This window comes from Pelophylax lessonae (assembly GCF_965119305.1).
Source record: "Pelophylax lessonae genome assembly, chromosome: 4".
NCBI classification, from domain to species: Eukaryota; Metazoa; Chordata; class Amphibia; order Anura; family Ranidae; genus Pelophylax; species Pelophylax lessonae.
The window spans coordinates 568,177,123-568,195,063 of NC_138771.1; the positions used below are offsets into that span (position 1 = coordinate 568,177,123).

General features: G+C 43.0%; 1 protein-coding gene across 8 annotated transcripts in view; it reads left to right on the forward strand.

Annotated features, from left to right (window-relative positions):
• Positions 1-14,015, forward strand: part of SORBS3 (sorbin and SH3 domain containing 3) — a 125,752-nt gene extending 111,737 nt beyond the window's left edge. For 6 of the 8 annotated variants that reach the window (XM_082255777.1, XM_082255775.1, XM_082255779.1 and 3 more), the window contains exons 13-16: positions 7,268-7,444; positions 10,357-10,442; positions 13,741-13,847; positions 13,933-14,015. In XM_082255777.1, coding sequence (XP_082111903.1) covers positions 7,268-7,444; positions 10,357-10,442; positions 13,741-13,847; positions 13,933-14,003 — 441 coding nt within the window. In that variant the 3' untranslated portion in view covers positions 14,004-14,015. Of the gene's footprint in view, positions 1-7,267; positions 7,445-10,356; positions 10,443-13,740; positions 13,850-13,932 lie in introns of those variants that run through there. The other 2 variants (XM_082255781.1, XM_082255782.1) reach the window with 2 other exon arrangements.
• The last annotated feature ends 3,926 nt before the right edge of the window (positions 14,016-17,941 follow it).

Below are 17,941 nucleotides of genomic sequence, written 5' to 3' on the forward strand. Positions count from 1 at the left end.
ATGGTTAATCTGTACAGTTTTCTTTCGAAAATACAATACAAATACAATGCAAAACATTACATCACTTTTGAACTTTTATCCAGCGCACATGAAAACAATTTCAGAAGCAGTCGTGATTGGATGACGAAACGCATCAAGGGCTTCGCCGGATGATGTCATTACATTTCCAGGAAGCAGAAGTTGGCCATCTTGGATAGGTATCTGAAGCCAAATTCTAACCTTAAGTGCCGGTTCACACTGATCCGACTTGTCAGGCGACTTGGTCGCCTGACAAGTAGCTTCCAATGCCGTGCAATGGAACCGTTCTAATCAGAGGGACTCAAGTCGCTCCGACTTTGCAAAAAAATAGTGCAGGAACCTTTTTCTAAGTCGGAGCGACTTGCATTGACTTCCATTATGAGAAGTCGTTGCAAGCGGCGCTGAAGTCGCGCTGCACGGGCGACTTCATTAGTCGCCCGAAGTTGGGGCGACTTCGAGTCGGATAAGTGTGAACCGACACTTAGGGGGAAATGTTTGTTTAAAAAGACAATAGTTTACATGTGCACTGGATGAAGTGCACTCATTTTGTGAGTAAGATTTTAACCCTTTGTTTTAACAAATTGATTTGGTAAGCTGATATATTGTGCAATGAGGTTATTTTTGTTTCTTTGAGCTACTTTTGGAGGAAAGGTGTTCAAATGTGGATAAAGACACAGATGAAAGTTTGCATTGAAACAAAGCCCTTTTCAGAGGAAAGGCGCATATTGACCTAATTTTCAATAGGTCAAAATCTGAGATAAGCAGCCTGTTTTGAAGGTGGAAGAATCACTCTGTGGTAGTGATTCATTTAGAATATTTACTGGTGCACATTTCATTTCTTATGGACTCAACTTGAGGAATTGAGTTTGAAGAAAAAAGAGGTGAATTATTATTTTTATTTTTATTTATATATATATTCTCTATCAGTTTTGCACATCGAGAGACTGAAAATTTTGCCCATTCCTCCTTGCAAAACAGCTCAAGCTCAGTGAGGTTGGATGGAGAGTCTCGGGTCTTTTGCAGACTCCATCAGGTTTTCTTCCAGAATAGTCCTGTATTTGGCTCCATCCATCTTCCCATCAATTTTAACCATCTTCCCTGTCCCTGCTGAAGAAAAGCAGGCCCAAACCATGATGCTGCCACCACCATGTTTGACAGTGGGGATGGTGTGTTCAGGGTGATGAGTTGTGTTGCTTTTATGCCAAACATAACGTTTTGCATTGTTGCCAAAAAGTTCGATTTTGGTTTCATCTGACCAGAGCACCTTCTTCCACATGTTTGGTGTGTCTCCCAGGTGGCTTGTGGCAAACTTTAAACAACACTTTTTCTGGATATCTTTAAGAAATGGCTTTCTTCTTGCCACTCTTCCATAAAGGCCAGATTTGTGCAGTATACGACTGATTGTTTTCCTATGAACAGAGTCTCCCACCTCAGCTGTAGATCTCTCAGTTCACCCAGAGTGATCATGGGCCTCTTGGCTGCATCTCTGATCAGTCTTCTCCTTGTATGAGCTGAAAGTTTAGAGGGACGGCCAGGTCTTCGTAGATTTGCAGTGGTCTGATACTCCTTCCATTTCAATATTATCACTTGCACAGTGCTCCTTGGGATTTTTAAAGCTTGGAAAATCTTTTTGTATCCAAATCCGGCTTTAAACTTCTCCACAACAGTATCTTGGACCTGCCTGGTGTGTTCCTTGTTCTTCATGATGCTCTCTGCGCTTTAAACGGACCTCTGAGACTATCACAGTGCAGGTGCATTTATACGGAGACTTGATTACACACAGGTGGATTCTATTTATCATCATTAGTTATTTAGGTCAACATTGGATCATTCAGAGATCCTCACTGAACTTCTGGAGAGAGTTTGCTGCACTGAAAGTAAAGGGGCTGAATAATTTTGCACGCCCAATTTTTCAGTTTTTTATTTGTTAAAAAAGTTTGAAATATCCAATAAATTTCGTTCCACTTCATGATTGTGTCCCACTTGTTGATTCTTCACAAAAAATTACAGTTTTATATCTTTATGTTTGAAGCCTGAAATGTGGCAAAAGGTCGAAAAGTTCAAGGGGGCCGAATACTTTCGCAAGGCACTGTGTGTGTGTGTGTGTATATATATATATATATATATATATATATATATATATATATATATATATATATATATATACACTTTTTTTCCACTGCTATTTTTTTTTTTTTTTTTAATTTTGATTATGATTTGCATATACGTGGATGTGCTACACTGTATTTTGGACTCGCCACTATATTTTGGGATGGAATATATTTTTTTGGTCACACGGATCTATTTATGCAATTGAAAGAGATTTGTATGCTATGTATATGGTTTTGTTTGATTGCGTTTAGTAGCGCGGGAGACTCTGGTATAGTACATATCAGGCTTGTTATAGGTTTGGCCTCATCTAAATGTACATAAAGCAATGGTGAGGTGCCGATCAGATGCGTGCAGAGAAACTGTGCTACCAAACACACCTCTAGGTATGAAACAAAGTTCAGACACCCAACTTGTTTTTCTAGATTCTTAATCCAGAGTGATACATTTTTAATTGCGTAGTCCAACCTCCTGAGTTTCTAAATACCTACACTCCCTTTTCTTCCCAGCACTAGACTATTATACTGTGTAATATAATATAGCAGAATGCACAGAGACAATCACATCAGTCCCAGAACTCGCTGTCTAAAGTCAGACAGCAGTTCACCACCAAACAGTTTCTCATGCTAGCCCCTCCATAACCTCACCAAGACCCCATCAAAGTGCTTTACCCCTAGCCAGTAAAAGGAAACCAGTTTTGCACACAGCCCGGATTTTTCTTCCCCATAGGTGCATGGAAGAGAGCAACAATTTAGCAGATGTATAAAAACCTGGTACTTTAGACGTCTGTATGAACATGACAATTTTTCAATTGCTTGTCTATTGCTTTTCTACCATGCTGTTTGCACTTCTAACAACTTGCCTCCCATGTTTATGTAAGCTAACCCTGTCATTTCAGTGGATAACTGTTCTCTAGAAATCAGGATTTGCACTATACAAAAATTATGAAAACAACCAAATACCCCTACAATACAATACTGGTAGAAAGAACTGAACTTTAGTTGCCACATGGAAGACCTCACCATGTCTCCTAGCCAAGACAAAACTTTCTGATCTACCTGGCTCCACCCCAGCCACAGCTTGCTTACTCTTCCTCCCATCCACAGCTTGTCTTCTCTTCCTCCCCTCCTTCCATCCACAACTCACCTTCCTCCCATCCACAGCTCACCTTCCTCCCATCCACAGCTCACCTTCCTCCCATACACCACTCACCTTCCTCCCGTCCACCGCTCACCTTCCTCCCATGCACAGCTCACCTTCCTCCCGTCCACAGCTCACTTTCCTCCCGTCCACAGCTCACTTTCCTCCCGTCCACAGCTCACTTTCCTCCCGTCTACAGCTCACCTTCCTCCCGTCCACAGCTTGCCATCTCTTCCTCCCGTCCACTGCTTGCCTTCTCTTCCTCCCGTCCACTGCTTGCCTTCTCTTCCTCCCGTCCACAGCTTGCCTTCTCTACCTCCCGTCCACAGCTTGCCTTCTCTTCCTCCCGTCCACAGCTTGCCTTCTCTTCCTCCCGTCCACAGCTTGCCTTCTCTTCCTCCCGTCCACAGCTCGCCTTCTATTCCTCCCGTCCACAGCTCGCCTTCTCTGCCTCCCGCCCACAGCTCGCCTTCTCTGCCTCCCGCCCACAGCTCGCCTTCTCTACCTCCCGCCCACAGCTCGCCTTCTCTTCCTGCTGTCCACAGCTCACCTTCTCTTCCTGCCGTCCACAGATCGCCTTCTCTTCCTCCCGTCCACAGCTCACATTCCCCCTATCCACAGCTTGCCTCCTCTTCCTCCTGTCCACAGCTCACCTTTCCCCCATCCACAGCTTGCCTCCTCTTCCTCCCATCCCCAGCACACCTTCCCCCCATCCACAGCTTGCCTTCTCTTCCTCCCATCAGGGAGGCCACCCTCCACAGGTCACCCTCTCTCCCCCGCGTCAATAGCCCACCTTCCCTCCCCATCTGAAGCTCGCTGTCTCCCACTCTGTCCATAGGTCACTGTCAAGGTGCCAGGAAACCAGACCACATGAAGATGCAAGTAAAATAAAGCATTTTATTAGAGCAACAGCAATAAGAGCGAAATCAGGAACAATCAGGATCAAGTCCAGAGCGGGTAGTCATCCAAGGCGGGATTGTATTGTAGTGTATTTAGCACTGGCACTTTTTGCGCATTTGCACCACTAAACATTTGCACAGATTAACCACTTTACCACCGGAGGATTTTGCTGTCTTACGTCCAGGCCACTTTTTGCGATTCGGCACTGTGCGACTTTAACTGACAATTGCGCGGTCGTACGACGCCGTACCCAAACAAAATTTACATCCTTTTTTCCCACAAACAGAGCTTTCTTTTGGTGGTATTTGATCACCTGTGCAATTTTTACTTTTTGCGCTATAAACAAAAAAAGAGCGTAAATTTTGAAAAAATAATATTTTTCACATTTTTTTATATGCAATTCCCAACCAAAAAAATGTAAAAATCAACATTTTTTTAAATTTTTGGCCAATTTGTTTTCTGCTACCTATGTTTGGTAAATCTGCCATTTTTTTTTTTGCGGGACTGCTGAACCCTGCAATCTGTCACTGTTTGTCACTTAGGAGATCCGCCCGCTTTGTTTACACAAGCGGGCGGATCTCCAAACTCGATTCCCCGACGATCAGGGAAGAGCGGCGGTGATCACCGGCGCTCCTCCCCTGGCCCGACTCCGGCTGTGACTGAAAACAGCGGGAGCGAGCCTCCGGCGGCGCGCGAGCGCCGCCCACAAGGGGAGGAGTCCAGCAACGTAGGTCTATGTTGCTGGATGGAATCGAACCACTTTGCCACAGTACGGTCCCAGTGACTGGTCGGCAAGTGGTTAACTGGTTTGCTAATTTGCACATATTTTATGATGATGTATTTTTAAGGTGATATATACTGTATTTTTGGGTGACATATATTTGTAGTTATGTATTTTTCATATAAGCACAGTTTTTTGTTATATATAAGTATATATACTTAGGAACAATTAGAGTAGCGCCAATACCCACCTTTGCTTGCATACTCCTTTTTCTGTAGACGCCACTTTGGTGGTCAGTCAAGGTGGGGGCAGCAGCCACAAGCAACTATTAGGTCCATAGCGTGGAAATACACATCTATAACATTGTGTGTGTGTGTGTGTATATATACTGAACAAAATTATAAATGCAACACTTTTATTTTTGCCCCCCATTTTTCATGAGCTGAACTCAAAGATCCAAGACTTTTTCTATGTACACAAGAGGCCTATTTCTCTCAAATATCGTTCACATATATGGCTGAATCTGTGTTAGTGAGCACTTCTCCTTTGTCGAGATAATCCATCCACCTCACAGATGTGGCATATCAAGATGCTGATTAGACAGCATGATTATTGCACAGGTGTGTCTTAGGCTGGCCACAATAAAGGCCACTCTAAAATGTGCAGTTTTACTGTAATAGGGGTCCGAAAACCAGTCAGTATCTGGTATGACCACTATTTGCCTCACGCAGTGCAACACATCTTCTTCGCATAGAGTTGATCAGGTTGTTGATTGTGGCCTGTGGAATGTTGGTCCACTCCTCTTCGCAATGGCTGTGCGAAGTTGCTGGATATTGGCAGGAACTGGAACACACTGTCGTATACGCCGATCCAGAGCATCCCATATATGCTCAATGGGTGACATATCCGGTGAATATGCTGGCCATGCAAGAACTGGAATGTTTTCAGCTTCCAGGAATTGCATACAGATCCTTGCAACATGGACCTGTGAATTGTCATGCTGCAACATGAGGTGATGGTCGTTGATGAATGGCACAACAATGGGCCTCAGGATCTCATCTCGTCATGGTATCTCTGTGCATTCAAAATGCCATCAATAAAATGCACCTGTGTTCGTTGTCCATAACATACGCCTGCCCATATCATAACCCCACAGCCATCATGGGCCACTCGATCCACAACATTAACATCAGCAAACCGCTCACCCACAAGACGCCATACACGCTGTCTGCCATCTGCCCTGTACAGTAAAAACCGGCATTCATTCGTGAAGAGAATACCTCTCCAAAGTGCCAGATGCCATCGAATGTGAGCATTTGCCCACTCAAGTCGGTTACAACGAGGAACTGTAGTCAGGTCAAGACCCCGATGAGGACGGCGACGACGAGCATGCAGACGAACTTCCCTGAGGTGGTTTCTGACAGTTTGTGCAAAAATTCTTTGGTTATGCAAACCGATTGTTGCAGCAGCTGTCTAGGTGGCTGGTATCAGACGATCTTGGAGGTGAAGATGCTGGATGTGGAGGTCCAGGGCTGGTGTGGTTACACGTGGTCTGCAGTTGTGAGGCTGGGTGAAAGTACTGCCAAATTCTCTGAAATGTCTTTGGAGGCGGCTTATGGTAGAAAAATGAACATTAAATTCACGGGCAACAGCTCTGGTGGAAATTCTTGCAGTCAGAATGCCAATTGCACGCTCCCTCAAAACTTGTGACATCTGTGGCATTGTGCTGTGTGATAAAATTACACATTTTAGAGAGGCCTTTTATTGTGGCCAGTCTAGGGCACACCTGTGCAATACTCATGCTGTCTAATCAGCATTTTGATATGCCACACCTGTGAGGTGGATGGATTATCTCGGCAAAGAAGAAGTGCTCACTAACACAGATTTAGCCAGATTTGTGAACAATATTTGAGAGAAATAGGCCTTTTCCGTACATAGAAAAAGTCTTAGAGCTTTAAGTTCTGCTCATGAAAAATGGGGGCAAAAACAAAAGTGTTGCATTTATACTTTATTCAGTGTATATGTCCTCATATGTGTCCATTGCTAAATTTACCAAAAGACAGATTGCTGATCCTCAACCTCCACCATGGTGGCCAGCTCAGGGTATAGTAGGGTGGCAGCGTGTGGCCCCTGGCAGCCCTGCTGGCCCTGATCATGGCCTATGTTGGCTTTATAGAAATTCAGCTCTGTGTTCTAATGGCATTCTATGGGTAACCATTGTAACACACTAAACATAAAAGGATGTATTTGTTCATGTGCTCATATCCAAATAGTACTGTATTCAGTCTGTGATCAGTCTAATCCCTGCATGTGCTATACCCCTACTGTGTTGGTCCTTGTTTGTGTGTCAGTGTGCCTCTTTTGTTGTCTCTGTAACAGGGTCAGCGTGTCTCCATAATTCGCAGGGTGGATGGTAGGTGGCTTGAAGGGCGAGTTGAAGGTTCTCCACGTCTTGGTCTGTTTCCAGAAAATTATGTGCAGATTAAAGATGGGCCTTTGGAGAAAAAGGAGATCCCTCAAGTTAAGGCAATGAAAGGTACAAAGCCTATAGTGCAGGTCAGTACTAACCACATCTAACACACTAACTCATCAGTGGAATACATAGACATAGACTGAGGGAGGACTTGTTCTTTATAGAAACCAGATTCTCTGTGTCATTGCTCAATTGCTATACGGCTGAAAGGAAGGAAGCATGGTTTTCTAGACAGGAGAAGGTAGTTTGTGACACAAGGAAGCTAACTGTAAAGGTTTTACTTAGCAAGAAAACTGGCCATCATAAACAATTTACCAGCACATGCCCATACAAGGCACAGTAACAAGTTTTAGATCTACAGACATAGTAGGTTTCCCCTAATTGCCTTCCTGTGCTCTTTGCTGCTCCAATTTTCAGCCAAAACACCCTGAGACTCCCCAGTATTGACTTTATTAAAAGTTGAATCTTTTACAGGACTTAGCAAGTTCCTCCCTGCCCCGTGTGCCTGTGCTTGAGGCCTGGAAATTGGCCAGTCAGGCCCCTTAGGAGCAAAAAAATGTGTTTAGTTTAAAGTGTGTGTATAGCCAAAACTTTGTTTTCAGGTTTGAATAGAGCAGTGAAAGTTTATAAATTTATTTTTTTGACAGTGGTAAAAAGAACAAACAGAAGAGTGAATCTATCTAGCAGGCACACAGACCATAAAAAAAAACTTGATCGCAATTCTATTAAATCCAAAACCAAAAAATTTGAACTCTGGGATAAGCAAATATTGTCTAAATACAAAAGGCATGTGAATTCTTATTTGATTTACTTATATATTTCTTCCAGATCTGTGCAGTAATCCAGTGTGAAGTGTTATCTTTGTGTAGTGGCTCCCTGTAATAAAGACTAGGCACTGCTGCTCTCTCTTCTGTGCAGGGTGTCTGGTCCAGTATCCGCCCCTTTCTGTCATTTTCTGCATACAGCCTGTATGGACCTGCTAATGGTCCCTCCCACAGCTCAGCTCTCAACAGAATGATAATGCCATCACTACTTTTACAAAATAATAATTGGGTCAGCAAAGGCATTTGATGCACCTAAAGAGGATTTATACTTATTGTGGAATGTTTTTAAATCTCTGCACCCAGTGTTCAGCTTTAAAAATAACTCCTCTCAGCACAAATAGTTAATATTACAGCCTTTTTGTGATGACCACTAGAGTTCATTACTGGAAGGTCTTAGATTGTGTTCATCCTTGGTGTAAATACAGCATACATACATGTTCCTTGGCTTCTAGAGTGAAACCGAAAATTTCTAAAAAACTTCTATTTGACATCTGAGGCTGAACAACTTGTACCGTAATTTTTTTAAATTTTTTTTAATGTATTGAAAAACAGCGCTTGCAAAAATGTGGAATTAAATGAGTGTAAGTCACTAATGTGATAATGATCATAAAGTGCAATCGTGCTACATCCATATAAATACTACAATAATTAATCACAAAAGTGCAATAATGATATTACAATATAAACCGTGCAATAAATACAAGGGGCAATGGTGCTGAGTGCAACAATGCTTAGTGCAACAAAGGCCATAAATATAAATGCACACTGGTGTGACAGTCCAATGTAACTGCCCAAAATAAATGTCCAATACTAAGTGCAACGTGCTTAGTGCAACAAAGGTCATAAATACAAATGCACACTGGTGTGACAGTCCAAAGTAACTGCCCAAAATGAATGTCCAATACTGAGTGCAACGTGCTCAAAAGTGCTGCTGTCAAAAGGTGCAATAAGTGCTCCACATGGTGCAAAAGTGCAACGAATCCCTTAGGGAATCCACTCACCAGAGCCGATGGACCTTTCAAAAAAGGTCAAATGAGCCTTATAGTCAAATGGACCGGACTCCTCCAAAGAAAAAACAGTGCGTCGACGCACTTCCAGTAGTGGCAACCATACAACGTCACTTCCTGGAGTCCGTGGAACGCACGCCGGGTGCATTCCCGGAAGGACTGTGTGATTGCTCGTTCCTTATATGTGGACATCTATATTTCCTATATGTGAACACCTGTTTTTATCCTTTGAGAAGGGGGATCTACTGTTTTTTTCTTTGGAGGAGTCCGGTCCATTTGATTATAAGGCTCATTTGGCCTTTTTTGAAAGGTCCATCGGCTCTGGTGAGTGGATTCCCTAAGGGATTTGTGGCACCTTTGCACCGTGAGAAGCACTTATTGCACCTTTTGGCAGCAGCACTTTTGAGCACGTTGCATTCAGTATTGGACATTCATTTTGGGCAGTTACTTTGGACTGTCATACCAGTGTGCATTTGTATTTATGACCTTTGTTTCACTAAGCACGTTGCACTTAGTATTGGACATTTATTTTGGGCAGTTACATTGGACTGTCACACCAGTATGCATTTATATTCATGGCCTTTGTTGCACTAAGCATTGTTGCACTCAGCACCATTGCACCTTGTATTTATTGCACCATTTTTATTGTAATATCATTATTGCACTTTTGTGATTAATTATTGTAGTATTTATTTTGGATGTAGCACGATTGCACTTTATGATCATTATCACATTAGTGACTTACACTCATTTAATTCTACATTTTTGCAAGCGCTGTTTTACAATACATCACTTTTTCTAAGTTTTTACTTAGTGAGCAGCAGTTGCAAATATATAAAGTTTTTTTTTACATATTTTTTATGTTCTTTGAGAATTTTATATTGCATGATTTTTTGTTCCAAGAGCGGGTTTCAATTATATACAATCTGTATTTTTTTTTTCTCACTTAGTTTTTTCTGTTCTACTAAAATCTTTAAAAACAAGCATTTAGCACACTGGTCCCTTGTAGGCATATGATGTAGAACGTGGATGGCCAAGGATGGCCCAGGTGCCTGAGTCCACCACTCCAGGTGTAAGGATGTAGAAAAACTCCAGAGATCGTTTTTAAACTGCTTCAATACATAAACCGTATATTCAGGCCAATTATCTTGTTTTCCTTATCAGGTCTCCAATGGTGTCACACTCAGAGAAAAACCATGTGTTGTCAAGGCACCTGTATCCAATAAACTGCAGCAGCTCCAGGGGACTATGTAAGTTGTTTTAGAACCTAAGACATATAAATGATGGGGACTATCCGTCATACTTGTTAGCTGTCTTTCGAATCCCTTTGGGTTGAGGAGCCTTTTTTTTTTTCAGAGATTCTTCTGTTTTGGGCTAAATCATTTTGTGTTTTAGATCTACCTACAAATTCTACAAATTTGTAGTTTAGCAAATGAGGGCATAATAGGACATTTGATTGGTAGGAGAGCTTACTAAGTTCAGTCTCTAGATGTTAAATTGCAGCCTATACATATCAGTGTTAATTTTGTCGACTAAAACCGACTAAAACGTTTTCGTCGACTAAATTAACACAATTTTAGTCGACTAAAACTAAAACAATTCAGATGACTAAAATACGACTAAAACTAAAATGGCATTTTAGTCTTAAGACTAAAATATGACTAAAACTAAAATGGCATTTTAGTCAAAAGACTATAACTAAAACTAAATCGAAATTTGCTGCCAAAATTAACACTGGTGCATGCTAAAAGCTTAATACCATAAATAATAACATATTAGATTTTTCACTCCAGGACCAGCAGGAGTATACAGTATAATGAGTTTGGAAATTGTAAAGAAATGCTTAAATAATGCATTTCAAATTACAATTGAACTACACCCATTCGATTATAGATGACTAAAATGAGTTATATTCGACTAAAATGTAGGACGTTTTAGTCGACTAAAATGTACTGGAGTTTTAGTCGACTAAATACTACTAAAACTAAAACACTTGCAGAAGACTAAAATGGGACTAAAACTAAAATGCCATTTTAGTCCTAAGACTAAGACTAAAACTAAATTGAAATTTGCTGCCAAAATTAACACTGATACATATTAAAGATTATCTACAACAAATACTTGTTTTTTTAGTTTTTGATAGAAGCGTTACCATTTTTTTAATTTATAGTAATATTGGGACCATCCATAGCTTACAGGTTCCGTTCGCTTAATTTAAGGGGGTCTTAAGCATGGTCTGGGAGTCCCATGAACTCACATGCATATCTTAGCTTTTTAAAGAATCAAGAACGCATACCGCCAATGACATCCACAAACCACCCACACTGCATTGGGGAGGGTTTCCAAGAACCTGGGGTTTGCACAGACATTGGGAGTAGGCAGCAGGTAATTGGGGGTGCATAAGCATACAGTACTCTCCATGAATGCTCTGGGCTACAGGGTTCCCCCTGAAGTAAGATATGATATGTTATCTGCAGTCAGTTTCTGGGAACTTGTTTTGCACTTATATTGCCAGTTTGGTACAATTAAAGCTGAGCCTTGAAAAAACTCATTCTCTATCGTTTTTGTGACCTAACTTACCTGTAATGAAGTATGTCCCACATCGTGCAAACACCTGAAACCTGTCAAAACCTTCTGTGCAGGGGTGGCCTGTCCTCTTCCTTTCTCTGAACTTCTGGCACTGTGGGGTTAATAGTTCTAGGTCTTCTCTGAAGCTCCTGTGAAAAACGTCCACATGGCGAACCGCTTCCTGCTGTTACCTGCCTAAAACTCGATCTGTGAATGGAGGAGGGAATCTTGTGACTTATCAGACTGACTCTCCATCATTCATAGATCATGTTACAGACAGTAAAAGCAGTGAAAAAATAATGTTTCTCAATGGAGGAAGTGGGAGGAAAGGGCGGGTTCTCATCAGAAATTCTTTTACAGCAGCTTTATAGAACATCCAAAGCTATTAACCCTGCAGTATAGAAAGTTTAGAGACAGGAAGAGGACAGGGCATCCCTGTAGTAAATATTTCTACAAGATACAACTGCCTGTATGATGTGGTACAACCTTAATTACAGGTTAGTTAACTCACTCTTACTTAATTAATATGATACTGCTTCTGCTAAAACAAAGCCTGTGTGGTCCTGAACTTCAAAAGTGCAGATCAACTATCCGATAGGGAACATGCAGAAATGGTAATTGTGCCTAAACAGTAAGCTGAAAATGTTCATTTGGCCTTTAATTCCTCCTAAAAAATAGCAGTGCAGTTCCTGTGGCTCTAGAGTCATAGCTGTAAATCTGCAGTGTTAGATCAGATAAGCATAGCTGCCCGTGACTACTAGTCTGGGGAAGTGAGTGACATTTAGTGATATCACTACTGTGCTGCTTACTTTTCTTCTTGCTGGATGGGAAGGTGCATTTTGCTTTATCTATTCTGTGGTTCTGTGCTTTCTTCACCTCTCCTGCTACTTATAAATGTAACCGACCTCAAATTAGCAGTCATCAGAGGGGCAGCTCTGACATGAGGTAGTTAAACCTTCTCCAATACTAATATGACTAACTCTACCCAAAGCACAGTGCAGAAAATTGTTTGACAAGTCAATAATCACCTGCATGGGGACCACAGGTCAGATAGCCTTTTGTGGCCAAATCTTTACAGTTGAGGTTGTAACGAGACCCTTGCTCGCTTGCTACCGCTCTCCCGACACTCCTCTGCTTCTAGTGAGTCAGCTTGCAGATCGCAACGTCTGATGGTTCGGTCAACCAAGGCTCCGGGATCCGAACTACCGCTATGTGCCGTTAGGAATCCATTAGAACAAACACCAGGCAGGCTGTATGTAAGTTCAAACAGGAAGACGATTTATTTGAAGTACACAGCACACTTTTATACAGAATTTGGAACATCCTGCCCCCAACAACCGCTTTCCCATTGGTCAATTGCACAGTACATGCCGTTCTCATTCAGGTCCTCCTTAGCCATGCAAATGAGGACTTGAAAATGAGTCAGCAGGGATTGACCCGTTAGCTTGATTAGAAGGACTGTTATGTGTAATGAGACAGAAGCCCCCAGGGGACAATCAATGTACACAATAGCCAGACACAGAACAATGGTTCCATAACGAGCCCCCCTAATACACATTACTCTGAGTGTCAATACATCCCTTAGCAGACAACAGGTGGGTTCATTAGCACACCCGACAATAGGTGAATGGAAAGCCACCTCAGACAAAAGCAACATTGTTAGACAGTCAGTCTCCTTATTGAACTTCCTGGAATGACCATATTAGGAGTTGTACTTCCTGGTCAAAGACCTCATGGCAAATGGGAACAAATCTCAATATTTCTACATGGAGACCTTGCTGACAAATATGAAGCAATCCAAACCATCACCCATCTGTCCTTAAATTCCAGTGACGGTGAACACCGTCACAGTGGTGTTCCTAAAATGTAAAGGTCATGGATTATTGTCCCTATCATGATTTTACAGTGGTACCAATCATGTAAATAGGGTTATGTTACTGAAGATGTTAATCAGGAAATATAATTTCTTGCTTTTTTCAGGTACCGAGCAGTATTTCCTTTCTCTCCTAATAACTCAGATGAGCTGCAGTTGCTTGCAGGGGATGTGGTGACTGTGACACAGCAGTGTGAGGATGGGTGGTATGTAGGTAAGTGACTCTGAACAGGAATAAAAGATCCTGACAGTATGTATCACCGAAATGTGTAAGTCCTCCATTTTTTTCCTTTTCTCAGGTGTCTGCTGGAGAACACAGCAGTTTGGAACCTTCCCTGGAAATTATGTTGTTCCATATGTGACTTCTTAGTCCGGGAGGCTTCACTTCCAAATGCTTATGGAATCCTTCTTGGGTTGGTAGTGCCAGCCCCTCTGAGTCAGTGATTGCATGGACAGCTGCGCCCACACTGGATTACAATGAAGTGATTGCTGAAATAACCTTCTAACATTCACCAGCCAAGCCATGGCCTTCAGCCGATGGGGGACTAGTTTATGTAACCTACCTTGTCAGTGAACAGAGCACTACAATTGAGGGAAAATGACTAATATTATTCATACTGTATGCCATCTTTTTGTCCTAATGATTTCACCCATCAATGTGTCCATATTGTATTTTCTGATTTTGACCATACCCTATAACTCCAATTTTTTTTTTTTTCTATGTATGTTCCTTGTTTACATATGCAATCTTTTAAATGCACCTTATTCTTTTTTGTTTTGATGATAGTACAGGTGACCTTACAATTGATACTGCCTAGCTGTTTTCTTTTTTTGTCTTGGAGGAACTGTATACTCTATATAGTATAGCTATATCAGAACTTTGTGTATTTCCTCTTCATGCTAACTTCGATAACAGTCTTGCTTGGATGGGTAGATAAATGGTAAAAAGAAGGGCTGAAATACTTTTATTTCCTGGAGAAAATGCTGCTTCTGTCTCCTTTCAGTCCCATAACCAAAAACCTACACATTTTTTCATGCTTTCTTCCTGAAGCAGAAGACCAGATTTCAGATCTTTATTAGAGGTGATCATGTGAATGCTTGGGCTTGGTTTTTGCCACTAGCACCAAAAGAAACCTGGAACAGCATTTTCTCTAGGAAAAGTATGTTGTTTATCCATTATGTAACTCTATCCCAGCAAGATGAGCTTTAAAAGAAACCTGTATTGAGAGAAAGTTGAATGCTAGTATTCAGTGGCGGCTGGTGAAGTTTTAAGATGGTGGGGCGCAAGACCCCGTCCTTCCATTTTGACCCCTCCCAATTCTCAGAAGCCCCACCCCTTATAGACTCCACCCATTTTGTCCCCTATATTTTGCTTGCGTGAACAAATTCTCCCAATATATCACATATTAAGGGGTCCATCAGTACTAGTATATCCCATAATAGGGAACAGGGGCCCTATTATGGGATATACTGTGAGAGACATCCTGTTATGGGATACACTGACTGAGCATGGCACAAACCCCACAGTACAGACCCCTCAAGCACAAACCCCACACAAACCTCTCAAGCACGAACCCCCTAGCACAAACCCCACAGTACAGGCCCCCTAGCACAAACCCCACAGTACAGGCCCCCTAGCACAAACCCCACAGTACAGGCCCCCTAGCACAAACCCCACAGTACAGGCCCCCTAGCACAAACCCCACAGTACAGGCCCCTTGGCACTAATCCCACAGTACAGGCCCCCTAGCACAAAACCCACAGTACAGGCCCCCTACCACAAACCCCCACAGTACAGCCCCCCTAGCACTAGTCCCACAGTACAGACCCCCTAGCACAAACCCCACAGTACAGACCCCCTAGCACAAACCCCACAGTACAGACCCCCTAGCACTAATCCAACAGTGCAGGCCCCCTAGCACAAACCCCACAGTACAGGCCCCTTAGCACTAATCCCACAGTACAGACCCCCTAGCACAAACCCCACAGTACAGGCTCCATAGCACTAATCTAACAGTGCAGGCCCCTTAGCACTAATCTAACAGTGCAGGCCCCCTAGCACAAACCCCACAGTACAGGCCCCTTAGCACTAATCCCACAGTACAGACCCCCTAGCACAAACCCCACAGTATAGGCCCATTAGCACTAATCCCACAGTACAGACCCCCCTAGCACAAACCCCACAGTACAGACCCCCCTAGCACAAACCCCACAGTACAGACCCCCCTAGCACAAACCCCACAGTACAGACCCCCCTAGCACAAACCCCACAGTACAGGCCCCCTAGCACTAATCCCACAGTACGGACCCCTAGCACTAATCCCACAGTACAGACCCCTAGCACAAACCCCACAGTACAGACCCTCTAGCACAAACGCCCCTTTCAATGCAGTGACCAGCGTACATGCCCCCTTTCAATGCAGTGACCAGCGTACATGCCCCCTTTCAATGCAGTGACCAGCGTAGATGCCCCCTTTTAATGCAGTGACCAGCGTACATGCCACCTTTCAATGCAGTGACCAGTGTACATGCCTCCGTCGCCTCAGTCAGTCGAGTCCTCACGCAGCTCTCGCTCTCCTCTCTCTGAGCCGGCGGGCAGGCGGGAACGGAAGGTGATCACGTGACGGCGGCGCACCGCCCCCACGCGTCAGGTCCCGGGATGTCCTCCTGTGATTGTTCCAGGCTGGAGTCTGGACCAATCACAGCCAGGACATCGGTAAAGTGGGGAGTGTCGGGGCGCATTGCTCTGCGCCCCGATGACCCCCAGAAGGCTGCCAATCGGCGCCTCTGCCCGCCGCAGGTGGGGTCAAGAACCCCACCCCCCCATACCCACCACTAGGTCCGGCGCCCCTAGTGAGCTGAAAATGTCCTTTTATTTTTTTTATCTTTTTTTTTTTTTTACTGGCCACAGAGTGGGGGGGCACCCCTGCGCCCCCTATCGACAGGCCGCCACTGCTAGCATTGCCATCCAAAAAAAGCAGGCAGCTCATGAAGTCAGTGTAAGAATCTGCATATTTGATCTGGGCTTCTAATGTAGCTACAGAAACATGAATTGCTGTGGGACTTTAGATGACATGCAACACACTCAATATTAAAATTAATAAAGTAAAGATTTATTGGTAAATACAGTTTCCAACAGATCAACAGTGATATAATTGCTATGTGGTCAAGCAGATTGGTCAACATTTACATATTATTTCCACAGCCAGGTACAGTGTTTCAAAGATCAATCCATATTAGGTGTGAAATTGCATCTATGTAAACTGACGCGTTTCATGACATAGCGTCACATCCTCAGGAGTTGATGCACACACAATTGTCTATAGAGTAGAAATAGTTTAGGAATATATGACACACATAATACAATGTATTCTGTTATTGTAACCAATGGGTAACAACCAAAATGGGACCCATACTTACAAATCTCTCATGACCGAATGGTAGTCGCCTGGAAATGTCTGACCTGGAAACTGTGGGTTTAGGATTCAAAGGGCCCAGCAGTGCAAACAGGACAAGATGGAATGGCGGGCATGAAGCTCAATCCAACAAGTCCTCCAACGTGATGGCTGTGAAAAATGTGTCTTATGTGTATAAATGTGTTTATACATGACATAAAACTACCACTTAGGTGTTTACAAGAAAGGAATAAGAAGTGTAAAAAATGTGAGATATACTGTATGGATGTGTGCAATACATATGTATGAAAAAATAAATAAGAAAAATTTAAAAATCAAAAAGGAGGGAGGATGGGGGAAGGGCAACCAACCACCAAATCCTCATGACCCAACAGGAAAATGAGTGTGAGTGAGCTACCAAATTGAATACAAAACCACATGAGGTATATTGGTAGGTAGAATCCAAGTAAATAAATATATACATGTGAAGGTTAGTATGACTATACCTTGATATAAGTGGGCTATCTCAGTGGTGCAAGATCAATGCAAAAAAAAAAGAAAGAAGTTGAAAAACGATGACCCACTAAGTAAAAATAAGTGAAAATAAAAAGGGGAGATGTTGAATGGAAATAACCTACCATGGCAAGACATGCTGACAAATATGAGGAATAATGTGACTGAACACCGCGGAGAGCATGTGGGACTAATGCTTCCCCGCCCTTTCTATTTATACCTGCAGGGCTCCAATCCGACCCCTCCCAACGTCAGGTGAGAACCACCCCTGGAGGGGGGTAAAAGGAGGGGAGAAGGAGGAGAGGAAATCTCCAACATTCCCGACCATTTTGTAAGGAGGACAGCGCTGGTATGCGCGAATCCTCTCACACTCACCCTGGACAAAGCCACACGAGCCGGT